Below are 21,980 nucleotides of genomic sequence, written 5' to 3'. Positions count from 1 at the left end.
TCCAAACCATGGATCCCCACAAGACTTCCGTTCGCTCCACGATCAGGCGGCACCGTTCGTTTTCTTCGGACTTGTTATGATAGGGGTGATCCAAATTTTCGTCACCCGTGTACGCCACCACTGACGCCTTCTCCGCCAAGATGCAGAGGAGGCTCAATGGGCCGTTCCCTGAAAACACAATAAAAAAGTCAGATTTTCTTTTGCCAGTAAGAGAAACGGAAGTTATAGGGCATGCAAGGTGATTGAAATATCAAAAGTTATCAAGTTACTTCAGCTCAAAATTAATGTTAAACCGCGCCGTGCTGGTGCTCTGAGTTTACCGTGATGTACTGGGGGGAGGGGGTCGTCTTCACGTCCGCTCTTCTAACTCGGCTGTTGGGGTTGGGCCACGTAGCGACACGCCGTAAGCGGCTTTCGAAAAAGCATTAAAGATATTTAAGGAAATACTTGGGTAATTTTAAGGTCAAGTCAAGTGCCAGGTCACCAGAGGTCAGGAAAGGCCAAATTTTGCTTATTTCAATATTTTCGAAAAACTGGTGCTTAACTCGGAACCAAAAGAGCTGCCCGCGGAAAAATGCAGTCAAAAGCCCTTTCGACTTTTTTTTTGCTGGCGTTTGATCTCAGATTTGACCTCAGGTCAACAATTAAGCCTCCAGAGAGCAAAAACTCTAAAAAGCCGTTTTTACCAAAATGTTTTCTGTAATACTTTCCACTCAAGAGTCACGACATTTATTTTGCCGTTAGCATAGTGTTCCTCTCGTCGGGACGAATGAACTATAATTAGACCTTGAAAGGCCATATTTAAAACTTGACCTTAGGTTGACCTGACCAGGTCATGTTGCATATCAGTCGATCCAAACCGTCAAGCTGAACACATATGAGGTGTTTTATTGCACTAGCAAATATATTTTATACATGCCGTAAGGTTGATACTTGAGACATGGTGATGGGACAGTATCAAAAACGCTATACAATGAAATCCGTTCGATATTTTTTTGACATTTTACCTCAAACTGTTGTGAAATCGAGCGGTGAATTCCCTGAGCGAAAATGACAAAAATATCGAACGGTTTCCATGGCACGTTGCGAACGGTGCGATCGTCAGCGACCATTGAAATTTTTCCGATGTTAAGTCATTTGACGTGACCTGACCTTGAACGACCTGGGTCTAAAATTTCTTCATATGCAGAAACAAATGTATGAGCAGGTGTGCCGAAAATGGTGGCGCTGCGCGCCGCCGTTCTTAGATATTCGCGAAAAACCTGAGGGGGCGGGGTGGGGGGCGTAAAACGCCACCCAGCACAGCGCGGGTCAAGGTCGGATGGTCACCTTAACAGTCGGGTTTTAGTCTCGCAAAACACTTCCATGGGCGTCCAATATTAAAATCAGCTTGAAACAATCACATAAAATGTGTTATACTTAACAGTAATGGAAATAAGTATGTCACGTCCAAACGCGTCTCGCCGCGGTATCTAATAATCTAATATGTAAGGAAGGTTGAAAATGCTCGCGGAAATCGAATAGTGTACGAAAATATGTGTGTAGGCATTAAAAAAACAGTCGGAAAAAATAATAACAGTGGAAAAATAATAAGCACAAACGAGACAAAAGAATCTTAAACGGTTCAGCGAGCGGAATTAAGACCATGGGCTCCACCACCGGGGGGGGGGGGAAGGGTACGGGGGACGTGTTCCCCAATATTTTACATTTTTAACATTGTGCCTATGGATGCTGCATGGAAAGAATCGACTTCAAACAACCTTCGCCCCCCCCCCCCCCAAAAAAAAAACATCGGGTCGTGACGGAGTTCTTGTTTAAAGAAGTAAAAAGGGTCAAATGAACGGTCTTTTAGGATAGGGACAACATTATCCCACAAACATGTTTTTTTAACCCTCGCATGTGTAGGGGGGTCGGATTGACCCCCTTTCCCCATGGTTTTTCGCGAATAACTCGCGTAAAAAGCGGCTGATCGCGACGAAACTTTCAGTACCATCGCATTGATCAATTTTACACCTACCCTGAAACTTTCATGACCCTGACCCAAATGACCTTTGACCTGTGACCTCTTTTCCGAGACCATGTTTGGCCGGAATCGCGATTCGGCGTACGTCGGCTCGCATTAGCCGCGCGTTTGCAAGCTTTTCGTGGTTTCAAACGTTCAAACATGTGATTTGATGTTGCTCCCATGCATTAGGGTGGGTGTCAAGGTCACCTGAAGGTCAGGTCAGGTCATTGACCTTTGGTGACCTCGGGTGACCTCGGTTCACTTTTTCGAGTTTTACATGTTTCTAGGGTAGTTTTTGGAGCTGAATTCGAATTTAACAACCATTTGAACATTTACGAAGTAGTTTTGGTGCCTTCGTAACATGTTACGAAGCTGTCAGAGGCGGTTGACACGTACTACGAATACCCGTCACGACGCCTACTGATTGACCTGACCTGACCTGACCCGACCTGGTCTAAATGCTTAAAGACATCATCTGTGATCAAAACTAACACGATATTCGTGATCAGTACCCCGAAAAACCCCTTAGCAGCCACACTTTACGACTTTCTAATAGGTCCCGATTTTCCCGACTTTGGGTCATTGACCTGACCTGGAAGGTCAACCAATGACCTAGGACCTTAAAATTGGGTATCATCGGCTTCCTCTCGTCACGGGCAACACGCTCGTTTTTTTCCGCGAAGCTCTAGCTCGATCAGGGGCCAAACGGCAAGGGGGGGGGTCCAACCGACCCCCCCCCCCTACACATTAGAAGCTGGAAAACGCCGCACACATGCAAGGGTTGAATTTAAATATAACATAACTCACCTCTTCTTTTTCGAACTATGCCGGGTAGGTATCCCTCAGTTTCTCGATCGATCTGCTCCGCCGTTCACGGTTGGCACCGACCTCCTGACGCCGGCGGGGAATGTCTGCTGGTCCATCAGTTCACCTCCCTGTTCTCCGCGGCGCATGCGATTGATAAAAGCTTCATCGACAATCACCGAGCTCTTCACAGATAACTTACCCGTCCCATCCTTCGCTGCACGCCTTCCCCGCTCCTGCACTCTCCCGCACAATTTCACAATAGCCTCAACAATTCAACGTGAACTACGCGAGTCACCGCGCCACAACGGACTGAAGCGCGCGCCGCGGTTTTCGAACGCAACGGCTATAGGTAATACTCATCACGCGAACTCACGCATCACGCAGGAAACTCACCCTGCCGCGCATGCGCGCATCTTCAAGCCGGGGGTACCTCACGCACAACTGCACGTGAATTCGCGAGAACTCATGCATTGCGCAGGAAACTAGATTTGCCCAAGCAAAACTCATTTCCGACTCAGTTCGAATTCACGAAACTAAGCACTCAGAACTCACGCATAACGAAGTCACCCTGGTGATGTGAGTTAGATCAGCCAATAAGTGAACACCACTATCGTATTCACTGAGTTTCTTCATGAGTTATTACTGAGTAATGCCTGGCCTGAGTAAAATTTTTTTTCAGTGCACTGACGGCTCAAAACAGGAACACAAAGTAGCTTTTGCACTGACGACTCCACACTTTGAATTAAGCAGACGTTTACCGGATAACTTCTCCATTTTCACAGCTGAGGCCATGGCCCTCTTATTCGCCGTCAAATTATGTACCCATGAAAAGCTTAGTAACGTAGTAATCTGCACAGACTCAAAATCAGTCTTACAAGCCCTGAGTAACACCACAAGCCCAACACATTTCATCATTTCTAGCATTCAAAATTCTATCCCTGAAAAACGAAATATTAAATTTCTTTGGATTCCTGGACATGCTTCTATCTCTGGAAACGAAAAGGCAGACAAACTAGCAAAGCAAGCATTGCATCTAGCAGAACCACTTGCAATACAGTACCCGGCAGACGACTGCAAGGCCATCCTCGAACTTCACATACAACAACTACGACAAACGACATGGGACGAGATAGGACCAGCACACATGCACTCAATCAAACCCCGATTAGGCTTCTGGGCGACCTCAAAACAAAACACAAGGCAAAAGGAAGTAATGCTCACCAGACTTAGAACCGGACGCACCAGACTCAACGCACCATGGCTAGAACCACAGCAATATAACATTTGTGCCTTCTGCAATGTCAACACAGTGCCTACTGTTCAACACATCCTGCTAGAGTGCTCTCACTTCAACCTCCACCGACAACACATCATTGCCTTCTGTCGGCAGGAGAACGTAACGTTGAGCTTAGATCAGCTTTTAGGTGACAGACACCCAGAGCTATTAGCACTTCTCTTCAGATATTTACAAGACACTAAGCTAACAGGAGCACTCTAAAGCACACATAAACGAACAGTTTAGTGCCGTGCCCAACAAACAGTAGACTTAGCGGTAATCACACTCGAGAATTCTCCTGGCTCCGCTGTGCGCTGGTCCAAGCTTGGTGCCAGTTACGCCGGCTGACACCCAGTACACCACTCAACCGTGCGCTGGTCCAAGCTTGGTGCTAGATACGCCGGCTGATACTCACTACACCACTCAGCCGGGCGCTAGTCCAAGCTTGGTGCCAGTTACGCCGGCCGACATTCACCACACCACTCAGCCGTGCGCTGGTCCAAGCTTGGTGCCAGTCGCGCGCAGACAGGAGAGATTCAAAATTAAGAGGCCAACTGGTCTTCACCTCTTCAAAGTTGTTAAATGGCCATGCAGTCTTGTCCCTCAGACAATAATTATTTAGGCTCATGCACCACCCGGCATTGTAGGGTGAACGCGACACCCGGCGTGAGAGGGGGTGTGGGGATTGCCTCCTAACCCGCACGATAAAGAACCCATGGTGTAGTTCGTGAAGAGTAGGCCATGTGCCGGCACCATGGCAAAATTAATCCCAAATCGAATTTATTGTCTTGATGGAGGACAAAATGGTATCTAAACAACCCTTTAAAGTAACTATAACGTAAAACTAATTCTAACAGTAGGTAAAGTAAGTCCCAGGATCCCACTCACCTCCCAAGAAACCCACAACGCGTTACCGAGCACTTTAAAGGTCAAAATTTTAGAACTCACACACAATTAATTGAAGTAAATGAGCACTTGCAATATCAAAATTCAAGCAATTCGATATTTTTCTAGCAAACAGATTCTTTACAGGCGGCCGAATGTCCAATGGACAGGGACGCCTTAAAACCTCATTTTCACTCACTCACTCACACCGTTCCGAAGGACATTTAATCCTCGCCGGGAGATTTTCGGAAGTATAGGGGAGTGAAACTTCTCTGAGAGACTCCCTGCTGAATGTGCGCGGTTCCCCGCGTGGGGGTCAGGAACAATATGGGGAGTTATATCAGAAAAATAGGGGAGCTGAGCTGCTATATTTTACACCCTAATTTGGGAGTTTGACACCCTGTCGGGTGCTTAGGGACCAAAAAGGGGTGCTCGGCTGATATTTGAGGGGTGTCACCTGCAGTCTAACGGAACCCCATGTGGGCCGGCGCTGACCCCCCTTTAGCGGCTGCGACTCCCCACTATGCGTCGAAACCCTCCTGGGGTGTACGCCAAACACCCCATTTATAATAGCTCAGCGACTCCCCTCAAAACACCCCACTCGGGTGTTATTTTTGACATGACCGTCAATACCCCGTACAGGGTGTCATTTTTTCTTTCAGTGCGGATGGACGGGTGCGTTGCCGTGCGGGGTTTCTCGGTTCAGGACACTGCTGCCCTGGGAGCGGCCGCGATCTGTGCATAAATAACTCGCTCGTAACTCGTGAGGCGTCCGTATTTTTTAAATAGGTTATAATGATTCAAGTGCCTACTTGATATTTTGGAGCCTTCCTGTCATCGAAGCTCAATAAAGCTTTAAATTTCAAAAGTGTTATTTTGTAACCGGACATAACTAATACTTAATACAAAGATACTTTCGTTTCTTATATAGACATACCGTTATCGATCGAGATCCGGAATCGTTATTCCCAGCGCCTGAAAGATTTTGCCCACACCTCTAGCGACCTTATATCATGCCTAATTTGCCCTGATGGTCCAAAATGAGTTATTGCCTTTATCGCTTATTGGGACATTCCCACTTCGTGTGTTTTGCTTGCATCTCGAATTTCACATATAAGACAGTGCCGTTTAAAACGCTTACGCGAGTATAACGAGACCTCTCGTTCGGCGTGCGATTTCATTTGTAGGCATACGCTACTATCATCGAGTGAAACGTTATCTGGTTACCTACTGATGCGGAAACTTTGAACCGCAGTGTTGCAAACGACTGCGGGCAACCGCAAACGACGGTTTGCGGTTGTAGGTGATAATAAGGACTTAGCGCAGACCCATAACTCTCTCCTTTGAGACGTAAGCTCTGATTTACCCGAAAGGGCCCAAATGGCGGCTCTAATGAAATTGTCGATTGTCAATACCGCATCCAAAGTTTCTCAGAATCCATAAGCGAATTTCTCCTCACCCACATCCCGCCGTCGCAGAATTACTCTGACGCATACCGCCCCTTTCTCCGTGTCGACAGCGATGCCGAGAGTGACTCGGATGCCGACTCGGTCTTCTCGGTGGTGCCGACCCACCGGGGGGCGAGGGGTCGCACCACGTGGACCAACAAGGTGGAGTTCATCCTGGCTTGTCTGGGCTACGCCGTCGGCCTGGGCAACCTGTGGAGGTTTCCCTATCTCTGCTACAAGTCGGGAGGAGGTGAGACATGACAAAGGCTCAGAATAGCTTTAGCTGATGCTCTGATATCAAATTTTTACTTTATTGGAACCGCTTTATTTGGAACCGCTCTTCGGCAACACGTGTAAAATTGAGAAAAAGTAAACTTTCTTTTCCGGCTAGAAGCCCGAGGATGGGTGCTGTCCGTGCCTCCTATTATATGTTCCACACAAGATCGCGTGCGGTATGTACTTGTGCATTCGTGTTCTTAAATGGTGTTTTAGTGTATGTTCGTCACGTAATCACTAATCATTACCTAATATGGAAAGTTCCTCCCGCCTATTAGTTGTTTTGATTTAGTACGATAAACGGGCTTTCAGTTTGTGAAGCGATCCATGCATAACTTGCATACCTGTCCTTTTCAGGCGCGTTTTTCATTCCATATCTTATCATGATGGTGGTTTGCAGCATTCCCCTGTTGTTGATGGAGCTCACCATTGGACAGTTCACCCGGCAAGGGCCAGTGGGGGCCATGGGGCGGCTCTGTCCACTCTTTAAAGGTCAGTTCAGGCGGTAAAGCCCGGCGGGGGCCATGGGACGGCCCTGTCCGCCCATTCAAAGGTCAGTTCACACGACATCGGGTGGAGGCCATCGGACGGCTGACTCTAGGAAGTCTGCGAGGGAAAGGAAGGAAGCAAGGGGGTCATCAGGTGGCATGTAACATCGCTATTATATAGGCATGAATAATGAAACGGCACTGAATATTGTGACTTATGAATGTCAATCGTATTCATTATACCTAACAGAGCGGCAACAGTTGGCACCGTTCAAACCACCCTGGGTCACCACGAACGGTATGCACCAGCCACAGACCCTCCAACACATCCCTCATCACCCTCCCTCGTCCCTCCCCGACCCCCCCCCCCCCATGACTGCTTGTCACCCTCCCTCGTCCTCCCCCGTCCCACCCCGCCTTCCCATGACTGCGCGCATCTGGACTCCCCCGACCCGCTCTATGAAAACAGGCGCCTGTTTTCACTGTGTGATTCATATCGTCCGGTAGGCCAGCTGGGGTGTGGGTCGGTCATTCGGGCTGTGAATGCGACCTCACGCGCTCTCGGGGTCGTCTTCGTGACGTCGCATGCCGATTTGTGCCTCGCCCAGTAGTGTTGCCTCTCTTTAGATTGTTGATGGGATGACTCAATGATTTTGAATGGTTTTAGATGATGCTTGACATTCTTTTTTTATTCAGGATGTGGCCAATATTTTGAAAAAGACGTTTAAGATTTGAGACGATCTTTTCATAGCTAAGTCCGAAACGTTGTCGTAAAATTCAAGCCGTTAACTCTTCAAGCTCCGTAAAACGCAATAGATTTTTAGACGGTTTCCTTTTCTCAAAACCTCGAACATAGGCTGCCACTTAATACTTATGGACCAAAGACCTACATGCAGGGAGACATAATATCAGGGTCAGGCACAAAAAAAAGAATTAACCCGAATGCTTTAAATTACTGATTGCTGCCTTCTCTGGAACTGACGTGTCCTCCGCCGTTCTCTGTGCACGTCAGGTGCCGGGGTCGCTCCCGTGGTCATCTCCTTCATCTTCTGCACCTACTACAACGTGGTGATCGGCTGGGCGCTCTACTACCTGTTCAGCTCGTTCAGCAGCACCCTGCCGTGGACGACGTGCGGCAACTCCACGTGGGGCTGTGAGGACTCGCCCCTGAACCGGTCACTGACCGCCGCGGCTAATGCTACACAAGGGCTCGTCGCAGACGACGGACTGTGGTCGGGCAACGCGTCGGCGGCGATGTTCGCCAATATGTCGTCGGCGCTGGGGAACGATTCAGTGTTCCACACGGCACGGAAGTCGGCGGCGCTGGCCACAACTCCCGAGGAGGTGTTTTTCAGGTGAGTAGGGAGGACTGGGGTGAACTGGGGTCGAGGAGGATTTGTGGTGCTCGGCCTGATTAAACGTATAGTTTGTATTTTATTGGGAGTTGTGATGTTAGTTTTTGTTTTCAGTCTTTTTGTTTTGCATGCATGTGCCTTTACTCCCATCCCATACTATGGATATAGGTATGTTTTACTTTATATGCGAGTGTTCGTTCCATTGTTACGGATAAGGCCCTATAAAGTTGCTAACGTTGTTTTCAAGTATTACATAATTATATATAAATATAGATATATAAATATCAATTTATGTTTTAAATTTTCAGTGAGCTCTCGGATGTCGGAGACTAAATTTTCCATCTATTTTAGAAATATTTTCCCCTCATGTATACCTACTCTGACGACACACTTCCCGTGTAAGGTTCATCCCAGTAATGAAGTACTATCAGTTCATCTTGTATACTCGCTTACGTTTATTACGAAGTCGCCGATGGTCCATTTATGCCACCATCGAGATGTAAGAATGCGACCCCTCCCCGTCGTCTGCCGTAGCGTCTAGATCTGTCCTCGGGTTGGAACATGAAGACGGCTCATGCAATTCAGACGATGTTCCTCGAGGCTGGCTGCATAGTAAACAATGCACAGTGGCTCAGAAACGGTTCCACGGTGTTACGGTATTGGCAGCTGACCCACAACGGAAAAAGTTTTTGACCTCATCGGGCTGAAGCATTTACCTAACTCTATTCGTTTAATTAATCAGGCAATGCGCTGCTTTCTTCGACAAGCAAGTCATGAGAAACAAATAATTTCCCGACGAACAGTGGTTTCTGCAAGGTTGCAGACGATTTTGTATTTGCCCTCATAGAGCCATTCTCCTTTTCGTCCTGTCCTTTTCTTTTTTTCAACTATTTAGTCGCCAAATGCACCCGACTCGCACCTGCCACCCTCCCGTGCCTCGCCACACCTCTCTCTAGTGGAAGTCTTCCTCGCACTCGCCCTCCCCTTCCCCGTCGTGTGGGACCGACTATCAGCCACCTCTCCCCTCCCCTGAGTTCGCACGCTTCCTATCAGTGGTCCTTCGTGATGGCATCCTGAGTTATTACATACTGTAAACAGATACGGCGGCGGTAGGTAGCGTCTCCACTTCATCGGGCGATACCGAGCGGTCAGTGGCTATATTTCACCATGGCCTACCTACAAATAGAGCCAAGGACAACTGCGCTGTGAAAGGGAATGAAGCGGATTTTATCCCCTCTTACAGTTCATTGTCTTAGTCTGGTTTCAATTGGCTTTCTTTGTCACAAATTTCAACGGAGTCTCGAAATGCGTCATGTATCATATACAATAAACATATTTATTATTTGCCTCATCTAGGAAATATGTTTTCTCGTGAGGTGCAGCAACGATGCTTGGTAGTAAATTTCCTTGCAAGTACAGTGAAAAGTTATTCTTATTTAACTCGCTATGTCACGCTAATGTACATATAGTCGACTACAGGATGATGTTCCACTCCTCAGAAGCTATCAGTTGACCGGAGCGCTAAGTTGTGCCGTTTAGGTATCACGCGTCGATTGTGAGCATTGGGACAAAGCTATAATTTGTGAACTCAGACCGTGTGATGCGGCACAGCCTACCACTCCAGGCAAATAATTGTCTGTGAAAAGTGGAACATCATTCTGTAGTCGACTACTCATAATTTCTTATCCGCCTTTGTGGGAGGAATCTGAGGACATATGTCGTAAACTGCAGGAGCGGCAGCCAGCGGCTAGTGACACGTTGATTGATAACAGTCGACAACGCCACCGACAGTACCTAAATGCGTGTGCGGACCGTTCAATTGGTTGGGCAATGAGGCAGAACGCCTATGCAGTATGCTGACAGACATAATGAGCGGACGAGTGTTTTAACGACGACGATTTGTCTTGTGAGAGGTGTGTGGACTCGGGACTGTGGACATGACTTTGACTGGACAGCTAGCTCCTAGGCTGGAATGTGACTTTGAGGTCCCGTCGCTGTGACAGCTGACAGCACCTCTTATCAGTCCTGCCCTCTCGGGTGAAAGGTAGTGACATGTGTCACATAGCCAGACATCCACTTGGACTCAACGTGAACGGTGACCGACTCCGTCTGTATCTAAATTTAACCTATGTGACAGCTCCGGCGACTGCCACACCCTTTACCGGGTACTGAAAGGCTGGCGTGCCGGGCTCGTGCGATGTGGTCGGGCGGAGGGCGATTACCTACCGCCGTCTTGTCGCCCGCGCGGCGCGGCGCGGCGCCGGTCGTGGCCCACCTATACGAGGTGCGCCTCCGCTCAGCTGTTTGTCCCGCTGGGACTGACCGGGTGACCTTGAAGGTGCCACCCCTGACCTTGCCGGTAACCGGGCCGCGCCGGCCGTAGTGGGGCGGCCCCTGCTGCACGGCGCTTCCTAGGCCGTAGCTGTCAAGAGTATATAGAACTGTGCTCGAAGGGAAGGGCGTGGAACATCCGGGATTAACCATCTTCCTGAGTTTCTCCTAACTGTGACTAGACCTGACCTCACATGACCCCGACCTGACCTGACGGTGTGCCGTTTCCAGCCACCGGGTGCTGGAGATCTCCAGCGGGGTGTCCGACCTGGGCACGATCCGGATCCCGCTGATGCTGACGCTGCTGCTCGCCTGGGTCCTCGTCTACTTCTCCATCTGGAAGTCCATCAGGTCCTCCGGCAAGGTGGGCAGCGACGTCGTGTAGAGAGCTGGGAGGGAAGAGATAGGATCGGTCGCAGGGCGGGTTGCTGAGCCGTATCAAGTTGTGGGATCTGGCAAGGGAAGCTAGCATGCACTTTTGTTATGGGCAGCGTGCTGGTGAGATCTTACAATGATTGTAGTGACGCGTCATCTCTCTCGGCTTCGTCAATCAGGCGTTACAGTGTTAATTACTTAAATAACATTAATTTTAGTTTGCATATTTTTTCTGCGCATTAATTAGTGCGTTACGGCGGCTTAATCGGTGATCATATACCTGCACATGACAGTAAAATAGCTCTTAGATGTCAGTTGCCTACTGAATCAAAGTTCTACGATTTTTATCCCGTCGAGATTTTACGTAATCCACAGCAAGGCAGTGCGTACTGCGTAGGCTTTTCCTGCAACATGCAGACATTGCAGTCACATGTGGCGCGGCGTAGCGCTAGTTGGTCGCTTATGTATATGACTCGGGGCGGTCTGTGCTGCAGCGTGAATCTGGAAGGGCACCGGACCGGACTACAGGTCCATAGAGGAAAGTGAACGGCTAGAGTCGCTTCAGCCTCGCGCTCTATATGGCTGTCACGAAATTCACCGCCGGTTTCGTGATCACGGTCCTCGGAATATCGTCGGCATCGGCGGCAGTCGTCGCCACTTTCCTCGTGTCTTCTCGCCCGGTGCAGGGTGGTGTCGTGTTTCATGATGGAAAATTACCGACGCTCACGACGGTAAACATATCCCTCGGCTGTTTTACCTCTGCCGGCGGGGCTTAGTTGAAAGGCCTGATAGTAGTGCATCCACGTGGATCAGTGAACTATATCTGTTGCATGTTGTTTGGTCCTTGGCGCCAAGTGTGCCGAGTGTCAATATTGCAGGTTTGCTGTGTTGGCTTTGATGCTGTAATGCTAACTTTGTTCAAACAGTAATGATTGCTCAGCCCCGCGACAAGAAAGGCCGGCGTGCACCATCACTGATATGCAGCTCGCGTAATGTCGTCGACCTGCGCTAGTGCCAAGTCCAGTGTGCGCTCCCACTTGGACCCACTTATCATCCCGGCATCACCAAGGCAGACCTCTCACTCTGAAATTCATGACCTCAGCTCATATCTCTCGCCGTACTACTGCGGTCGCCCAGCGGCCTTGTCCATAGCGACAGCCGAGAGAGGTCACTGACACGATCCGGCCCTTCCCAGCTTCCTCTGCGAGTGGTCCCGGCAGTGCAATCCAGATACAACTGGTTTGTAGACAAGGTAATAGCGAGCGAGCACGTCGTGATTCCTGGCTATACGGCGAACGTTTCTACTCCGTCGTCTATTCTGTTCCCGTTTTCATCTGGCTCCCACCGGTTCGATGGGATGTCCGGTGGCGTAGTTGCGGCGTATGACGTCATCTTAAGTTTGCTGCAATTTGATTATTCCTGCGCAGTCGGCAAGTTGAAGGCGGCAAGTTGTTGGATTTGATCTTTGGTTTGCTCATGAATCGCTCATTTCGTCATTGGCTATCGTCCGGTCTTTCTGTGGCGTATTGCCGTTGACATCATGTCGGACGCCGTCATAAGAATGTTGTGGAACTGGTTTGATTTAGTGTCGTGAGATTTGCGTGCCTTCAGGCGACTGCACCCATGCATGCACTTTTATTCAACCTAATCAAAGCTGTGGTATCACATTATCCTCTCGATCAGTAACGTTTTGTCCGCGAAATTTGTATGTAGTGCATTAGGTAGGTAGGCTGATAGGGACGACTCAACAGATTTTCTCATTTTTTCCCACCCATAATCGGACGTGTAATATCGAAATGGCGTTTTAGAATAAAAATGGTTATGGTTCCGTGTCTCCTCCCTCAACGGGGCCGGCAATAATGTCAAAGCCGTGCTCCTTATGCCCCGTTGAAACGCACCTACGTAGGCGATGCGTCTGCCCCCCCCCCCCCCCCTCGGGCGGCGGCCGGTGTCAGGCCGTGCTCCTCATGCCCCGTTGAAACGCACCTACGTAGGGCGGTGCGTCTGCCCCCCCCCCCCCTCGGGCGGCGGCCGGTGTCAGGCCGTGCTCCTTATGCCCCGTTGAAACGCACCTACGTAGGGCGGTGCGTCTGCCGTCTGCCGGCAGGTGGTGTATGTCACGGTGATTGCGCCCTACCTGCTGCTGACGGCCTTCCTGTGGCGCGCGCTGACCCTGGAGGGCGCCTCGACCGGCATCCGCTACCTGTTCCAGCCGCACTGGCAGCTGCTGGCCGACTCCAAGGTAAGGGAGCCGCACTGGCAGCTGCTCGCCGACTCCAAGGTAAGTCAGAGCGAGCCTTATGGAGCCGCACTGGCAACTACTCGCCGACTCCAAGGTAAGGAGCCGCACTGGCAACTACTGGCCGACTCCAAGGTAAGTCAGAGCGAGCCTTATGGAGCCGCACTGGCAACTACTCGCCGACTCCAAGGTAAGGAGCCGCACTGGCAACTACTGGCCGACTCCAAGGTAAGGGAGCCGCACTGGCAGCTACTGGCCGACTCCAAGGTAAGTCAGAGCGAGCCTTATGGAGCCGCACTGGCAGCTCTTCGCCGACTCCAAGGTAAGTCAGAGCGAGCCTTATGGAGCCGCACTTGCAGCTGCTCGCCGACTCCAAGGTAAGGGAGCCGCACTGGCAGCTCTTCGTCGACTCCAAGGTAAGTCAGAGCGAGCCTTATGGAGCCGCACTGGCAGCTACTCGCCGACTCCAAGGTAAGTCAGAGCGAGCCTTATGGAGCCGCACTGGCAGCTGCTGGCCGACTCCAAGGTAAGGGAGCCGCACTGGCAGCTCTTCGTCGACTCCAAGGTAAGTCAGAGCGAGCCTTATGGAGCCGCACTGGCAGCTACTCGCCGACTCCAAGGTAAGTCAGAGCGAGCCTTATGGAGCCGCACTGGCAGCTACTCGCCGACTCCAAGGTAAGAGAGCCGCACTGGCAGCTCTTCATCGACTCCAGGGTAAGGGAGCCGCACTGGCAGCTACTCGCCGACTCCAAGGTAAGTCAGAGCGAGCCTTATGGAGCCGCACTGGCAGCTGCTCGCCGACTCCAGGGTAAGGGAGCCGCACTGGCAGCTACTCGCCGACTCCAAGGTAAGTCAGAGCGAGCCTTATGGAGCCGCACTGGCAGCTGCTCGCCGACTCCAAGGTAAGTCAGAGCGAGCCTTATGGAGCCGCACTGGCAGCTACTCGCCGACTCCAAGGTAAGAGAGCCGCACTGGCAGCTCTTCATCGACTCCAGGGTAAGGGAGCCGCACTGGCAGCTGCTCGCCGACTCCAAGGTAAGTCAGAGCGAGCCTTATGGAGCCGCACTGGCAGCTGCTCGCCGACTCCAAGGTAAGGGAGCCGCACTGGCAGCTCTTCGTCGACTCCAGGGTAAGGGAGCCGCACTGGCAGCTGCTCGCCGACTCCAAGGTAAGTCAGAGCGAGCCTTATGGAGCCGCACTGGCAGCTGCTCGCCGACTCCAAGGTAAGGGAGCCGCACTGGCAGCTCTTCGTCGACTCCAGGGTAAGGGAGCCGCACTGGCAGCTCTTCATCGACTCCAAGGTAAGTCAGAGCGAGCCTTATGGAGCCGCACAGGCAGCTGCTCGCCGACTCTAAGGTGGGTTAGAGCCTAGAGGCGTTAGAGGAGCGGCCTTATGGAGCCCCACTGGCAGCGGCCGGTCCATTGCTTGGTGGATAAGTAGAGTAGCCTTGTATGTAGAGGCGCAGCTGGCAGCTCCTGGCAGACTCAACGATGAGCTAAAGCTATTAGTGCGAAGTAAGTTTGAGAGTGGCTCCATGATGAGAGGGGATGGGGACTGGATGAGAAAGGATGCCTGTGTTTTGGCTTGTTTCAATAGTGATCTTGTATAACATATTTGCGGAATTAATGTCATCGTTGAGACGGCTGTAACCCTAGGACCGGTCTGAGATGACATAATGTGATAAATCTTACGTTTAAACGTGTGTTGTCTGCCGCCCGCCAGGTCTGGGTGAACGCTCTAGCGCAGAACTTCAACTCAGTCGGCATCGGGTTCGGCACGATGATCACGTTCGCTAGCTACAACAAGTTCGAGAACAGGACGATCCTGATGGATACCATGGTGATCATCCTGGCCAACCTGTTGACCAGCGTATTCGCCGGCATCATCGTGTTCGCCACACTGGGAAACATCGCCATGGAGCTGGGCAGGCCCATTCAGAAGGTGGTCGTTGACGGTACGTGTGTCGCTCGTTAAATGGTGACGTGGAAAAATAAGCAAGACGTTTTTTAGTTCTGGCATTGGTGATTGAGCGCGGTGCAGTAGCGCGCATCCAAAGGACGCGTTGAAACGTGTGTCAGATATGTGGCTTGATATATGTATTTGGTCACTTTTCAGTGCACTGATGACTGATAAAGTCCGTATCGAATGAGCTACAATCAAGGCTGAACTGAAAATAAAATGCATGTGCCAGTTTCAATGGTACAACAATACTGTTGAATTACTGGTTGTTGACTTACGTTTGATGAAAAGGCATCTATATATTTGGAACAGCGTTGTAAAGAGCCCAGGGAACAGTTTGTGGTCAGTAGTTCCATCTAACTTCTGCGTACCACTCGTTTGAAGCCAAAGTCCGACGTCTCCTATCTTTCCACACAACCAATGCATTGTATTTTCATTATGACACGGTGACTCGTGGTGGTCCGATGTAGGAGGCATTGATGCACGTTATCATGACGAGTACCAAGTACCTACGTCCTTGTCACTGACCGCTGGCTCCGCAGAACTAAACTAACGATGATCAGACTCGAACCTGATGTTTCTGCGAATAGGTCTCAGTAGAGGATAGATATAAGAGCGATAAAAGAGATCTGAAATGGGGTGAACGCACAAGTTTCCCGTGACTGGGTCTCGTCTAGATGTTTGTCGATTCTCATTTTCCTTTATTTTTATAGTATCTTTTTTTCTTCAAACTGCTTGTAGCTATTGTAGGTACAGTAGGTCTACTAAAAAAGTCCCCCGCTCCAGAGGCGGCCGGCCGGCCGAACCCCCGGATTCCAGCCCCGACTCTATTGCGCAGGCCGCGGCAGCGACACGGGTCAGGTCGCGGCGCCCGGCGAGTGGGTCAGTTGGCGGCTGCCGGCCGTGGAGTGAGGACGCCGTGTGTGGGGCGCAGAGATGCCGCAGTGCAGAGGAGGGGAAGATAATGACTCTGCACGATGCCGGAAATGATGCCTTTGTGATCTAAATTAAACACCTGCAGTGCATATCTTCCCTTGCCCCATTCCTATTTTATCATAATCCTTCAATAATCCGTAATGGCCATTCAACGCAAGCAAGCAAACAAAACAACCCGTTTAGCGGCGACATCGTCCCGGATAAAAAGAGCGACAGTGATGATTAGACTTAGCGCGAGGGACAAATCGAGGGGTATAACTATATGTATCACATACCGAGTATTTTATTCCCATCTAGCGAATCAAGATTGGGGATCTTGTCCAATAAGTCGGCGGCCGTTCTAGACACAGATAAATGCTTTGTTTTCGGTCGCATCATTATCTGCAATAATTCGAAGCGAGGTTTAACCCTCGCTGGCCGATAAGAAGGGGTGGATGCCGCCACCATGTATTTTTTTTTTTTGCGTTAGCTCAAAGCACACTGATGATAGAAGGCTGACATTTCACATGCCTTACATTTCATTCAAGCCGGATCACTTGACATCAATCACGTTTTTTTGGGTCAGGTCACTTAACTATGACGTCTTCTCGCCGGCACAGGGGGGGGGGTGATGCAACCCCCCTAAGGTTTTTCGCGAATAACTCGCGTAAAAAGCGGCCGATCGCGACGAAACTTTCAGTACCCTCGCATTGATCAATTTCTCACCTACCCTGAAAATTTCATGACCCTGACCCAAATGACCTTTGACCTGTGACCTCTTTTCCGAGACCATGTTTGGCCAGAATCGCGATTCGGCGTATGTCGGCTCGCATTAGCCGCGCGTTTGCAAGCTTTTCGTGGTTTCAAACGTTCAAAAATGTGATTTGATGTTGCTCCCATACATTAGGGTGGGTGTCAAGGTCACCCGAAGGTCAGGTCAGGTCATTGACCTTTGGTGACCTCGGGTGACCTCGGTTCACTTTTTCGAGTTTTACATGTTTCTAGGCTAGTTTTTGGAGCTGAATTCGAATTTAGCAACCATTTGAACATTTACGAAGTAGTTTTGGTGCCTTCGTAACATGTTACGAAGCTGTCAGAGGTGGTTGACACGTATTACGAATACCCGTCACAACCCCTACCGGTTGACCTGACCTAACCTGACCCGACCTGGTCTAAATGCTTAAAGACATCATCTCTGATCAAAACTAGCACGATATTCGTGATCAGCACCACGGAAACCACATAGCAGCCACAACTTTACGACTTTATAACAGGTCCCGATTTTCCCGGTTTTCGGGTCATTGACCTGACCTGGAAGGTCACCCGATGACCTAGGACCTTAAAATTGGGTATCATCGGCTTTGTCTCGTGACGGGCAACACGCTCGTTTTTTCCGCGAAGCTCTAGCTCGATCAGGGGCCAAACGCGAGGGGGGGTCGTACCAAGTACCAACCAACCCCCCTTGTGCCGTCGAAGGACGCAAAATGGCCTGTGCCGGCGAGGGTTAAGTAAACCTCTGCACGGTTGTCGGTTATAAAATGATGCAATCCGCAACGCACTTAGTGTCATATACGAATAATGGGGAATTATGGAAACTGTTAATTTGGCGTCGGAAATGATCTGATACTATACCTCAAGCACATGAAATCGTGACTCTATACATTCTTGGCAAGGTCTAATGCTTCACTTTTGCAATGTTCACCTTGCGTGACGTCATTTATGACGTCACTAGGGTCATAGGAGTGCTTCGTCAATAACTTCCGATCAAAATGAGCTAGCCAGTCGGGACGGCCATCAATGGACTTTGCAAGACTTGCCGAATCAAATGTTATGCAACATGTCCTCCTTTCAACAGCTTCGTGACCTGCGTTGCTCTAACATGACATTGACCTGAGGTAAACATCCTAAATTGCTTCACCTAAACAAAAAAGCATATAAATCAACGCGTCTGAGAACAGAAAACACGATTGTATCGAAATGACGATAATGCGTTTAGTTATTTACCAAAAACCGACCAAATGCTTTGGGGCCCTTGACCTGCCCTAAGAGGTCACTGATATTTCAAAATGGGGTACCAGTCGCTGCGTCACGTAACGACGCAAGCGCTCGTTTTTTCCGCGAGGCTCTAGCAGCTAGCTCAATTATAGGAGCTAAACATGGGGTCGGGGAATCGCTCCCTTCTCACTCACTATTTGGCCGGGATAGTGTTTGCAATTATTGTTAAAATCTAGCATTTTAAGATTTCAAATGACCCATTTTTTCCCGCCCAAGTCTTTCAATTCAAGGTCATAACACCAGGTCACGTCAAGTGATCTTACCTCAAGGAAAGTTCCTGTGCTCATCATATCTAAATACAACGACAAACGATTGCTTCAGAACTTTCAGCGATTTTAATGGGCAACAGTATATGTATTTGAAACGTTTACTTTGCAAGTTTGACATTGTTGACAGAAAGGCCGGGTCAATTTTGAGATCGCTCAAGTCAATGGGAGAAAATCGAACTGCGCTTTTTTGGACGGAACGCATAATTAACACTCTGAGAACATGTGGTGCTTGATGAGATACAACACGGAATGAGAAAATTGTTTGTTTTGTTGAGGGCCATCTTTTCGGTCTGAAAAGGCCCTTGCAGAGCTTTATATGACAACTATGCTCTGGTGTAGTAATTGGGTTGTGCGAGCCAGCGACAGTGATCTGCGGAAGCGAGACTGTTCCCGTGGGACGATTGCCCTGTCGAGACGGTCCAGCCGTCTCCCAAACGGTCACCCGAAGAGGATTATGTGTCCTGGAATGGATCCGACATCAACTACAGGTTGGCTGGTGGGTTGACCTCCAGTCCAGAGAGGGAAGCATGAAGACTAGGGGCGATGCGGATTGGTTTTTCCTGAGGATAGCGAGGACGGAAGGAATCTAGGACCCTTGAACTTTCCTTATACTGAATGTATCTCAGGCTGTTAACCCACAAGTTGCTGGGGGGGGGGGCGTTAAACGCCCCCACTTTTTTCGCCGCGCTGTAGCGTAAAAACGGCGCGCAGTAAAGACAGAGTTTATGACGAGAGGCGCCCATTACGAGGTTCTGAAGTCCATCCTGCTGAAAGTGAAAGCCCGATTTCAGGTGTTTGACCTGACCTTGACCCGACCTGTAACCTCAAAATTCAACTTTCAAGTACTCATCTGAAGCGTCTCGTCGCGTTCTTTCGTTTGCCGCCTCGTGCGTTTCGCTGCGCCTATTGGTTCTCGAGTTATCGGCTGGGGGCGTTTAACGCCCCCCCCCCCCCCCCCCAGCAAACGGCGGGTGGCGAAATACCCCAGCAACTGCCGGGTTAAATCTCCTAAGCGTTTTTTCTCGACATCGTCAAGGTGTCATTAACAAAAATATGAAATCCGGGAGGATAAATTAAATATAGAAATTGTGGCCAACAGAACATTATCAGTTGCGTTCAACATACTCGTAAGCATGTTCACACACCCAGCTTACATATGAGCCATGTAATAATTATTTTTGATAGACATGCTTAAGTTATGAAATCATCTGAAGTGTTTGTAAAGGTCCACGATACGGATCTAATTATGCATTATGACCATTTCTGGTCAGGTTATGTCTTTGAACATAGGCCAAATTTTTCGAATGACCTTCAAGATCAACTTTTGATTCATTCAAAGCGTTTTGATAAGAGGAACACGAGGCTGGTAAAATTAACTTCTTGCAAGTTTTAAGCTAAAAACTTTTAAGTGTTTGTGGAAAGCAATTGGCTTTCTCATAATACCGATGGTGGCAGTTGTTGTTATTTACATGCTAAGCCGTTGACCTTAATTAAGTCTGACAATTTTTTATTCAGACATAGCGGTAAAAGAGCTGTTTGTTTTGTTAGATTAGGCTCTTTCGGTCGATTTCAGAGTGGGAAGGATGATAGGAATTAGGGGGAGACAGGGGGCCTGGGCGGGAGTCCTGGACCTCATGCTCCGCTGGGGCCGAGCCCATCACGTGGTTTGGATTGCCCTGACACATGGATAGCCCTGGGCGGCGTTTCACCGCCCCGCGTGCGCTGCGCTGCTGCATTGTTGCGGCGGTTGCTATGAATACGGCTCCACGCTTGCGTTGCGAGCTTCCAAGTCTGTTGATGTTTCCATGGAAATTGGAAACCCAATGCACCGGTGCGCGCAACGCACCCTGTCTAAGCAAAATTTTACCATCGATGAACTCGTCTAGTGACATGACTTCTGGCTATGACCCGATCCAAAATTGGCTGAAGTATTTTTTCTTCTTTTTGCTACTTTTGACGCTACTTCGAATACCACATAAATGCCCTAAGCTGAGTTATAAGAATGATGCTCAATCCCCATTTCCCCTCCAACAGGGCGTGAGAGTCTAGGCATTCCTGTGGGGCACGGGCTAACAATGACTATCTCATAATCATCGTAGCCATGAACATCTACTGCCATTCTTTAACACCGGTTTCGCTGCGCTGAGCGGTGGCCGTCCCGTTTGTTGGATTCTACAGCTGGCTGGCGGAAGCGTTACCGGCCGCCCGTCCACCGCCCGCGGGCCGGACCGAGCGGCCCCGCTGACCCTACCTGACCTGAGCCCGGCGCGATATGGGACAGGCAGACGGGGGTTCGGCTCAGCGAAGGCAGCGCCCACTGGTGCTGGGGACTTTTTTAATAGACCTACTGTACACCGGTGACCGGGTGACCAGGATAAAGACATCGATTAGCTAAAATTTGTCTCCCTTGCGAATTGCCTGCGTTGATGAAACGTTTGATGACTTGCCGTTTGAGGTCCCGACCTGGCTTATGACGTAGTCTACCGTACCGTTTACCTGGATTGCTAACCTTAGCCGTTGCAGGCCCCGGCCTGACATATTTGGTGTACCGTACCGTTTGTCTCATTTACCTACCCGTGCCCTCTCAGGTCCCGGCCTGGTATACGTGGTGTACCCGAAGGCGCTGGCCAGTATGCCATTCCCGCAGCTCTGGTCCGTGCTATTCTTCTTCATGCTGCTCTGCCTCGGCCTGGACAGCCAGGTGAGAAACGTGAAAACTGAGACGGGCGAGTAAATACAAATAATGGCGAATACCCATGCCCAGTAGTTAGTAGACGGGTTGTGAAGGGCTAAGTTATGACGAGCATTTGCACGTCCAACTGTCGAACGTTTTGCTTTTAAGATCGGCAAATGTAGAAATAGGTTATAGTCGACTGCAGTTTTAGATGGTTTGTTTCAGTTGCTGGCGTTTGAGACGGTAACATATAACGGAGGTTTTCATCTATCGACTTGTAATCATTGAGTGATGACTGATGTCGTTTCGTTTTGAAGACTGTTGACAAACTTAATATTATACCTTAGTGACATTTTTCCTGCATTCAGGAACACTGACAACCTTGATCTCATGTTAGACAGTGCACCTCCCCGTGTCCTCCAATGACGTCATATGACGCGTCGTTCGCCGTCAGTTTGCCACACTGGAGGTGGTGATTACGTCTCTGCAGGACGGCTACAGCGGCCTGGTGAAACGGTACCTGAAACGCCACGAGCTGCTCGTACTGGTCATTTGCCTGCTGTCCTTCGGCCTCGGACTGCCCTACGTCACACAGGTAGCCCACACAGGGAGGGGAGGGGGA

General features: G+C 49.8%; 1 protein-coding gene across 2 annotated transcripts in view; it reads left to right on the top strand.

Moving 5' to 3' along the window:
- The window catches only part of LOC122372560 (sodium- and chloride-dependent GABA transporter ine-like), a 41,349-nt gene that overhangs the window by 13,758 nt on the left and 5,611 nt on the right, over window positions 1–21,980 (top strand). The window contains exons 2-9 of one of the 2 annotated variants that reach the window (XM_043349867.1): window positions 6,493–6,671; window positions 7,055–7,189; window positions 8,198–8,540; window positions 11,103–11,235; window positions 13,354–13,488; window positions 15,209–15,440; window positions 21,273–21,385; window positions 21,813–21,953. In XM_043349867.1, the coding sequence (XP_043205802.1) occupies window positions 6,493–6,671; window positions 7,055–7,189; window positions 8,198–8,540; window positions 11,103–11,235; window positions 13,354–13,488; window positions 15,209–15,440; window positions 21,273–21,385; window positions 21,813–21,953 (1,411 nt within the window). Of the gene's footprint in view, window positions 1–6,492; window positions 6,672–7,054; window positions 7,190–8,197; window positions 8,541–11,102; window positions 11,236–13,326; window positions 13,489–15,208; window positions 15,441–21,272; window positions 21,386–21,812; window positions 21,954–21,980 lie in introns of both variants that reach the window. The other variant, XM_043349868.1, reaches the window with a different exon arrangement.

This window comes from Amphibalanus amphitrite, unplaced genomic scaffold (genome assembly GCF_019059575.1).
Source record: "Amphibalanus amphitrite isolate SeventyFive unplaced genomic scaffold, NRLGWU_Aamphi_draft 001373F_arrow, whole genome shotgun sequence".
In the NCBI taxonomy this organism is placed as follows: Eukaryota; Metazoa; Arthropoda; class Thecostraca; order Balanomorpha; family Balanidae; genus Amphibalanus; species Amphibalanus amphitrite.
The sequence above is the reverse complement of the archived record's forward strand: the minus strand, read 5'-3'. Positions and strand labels throughout refer to the sequence as shown.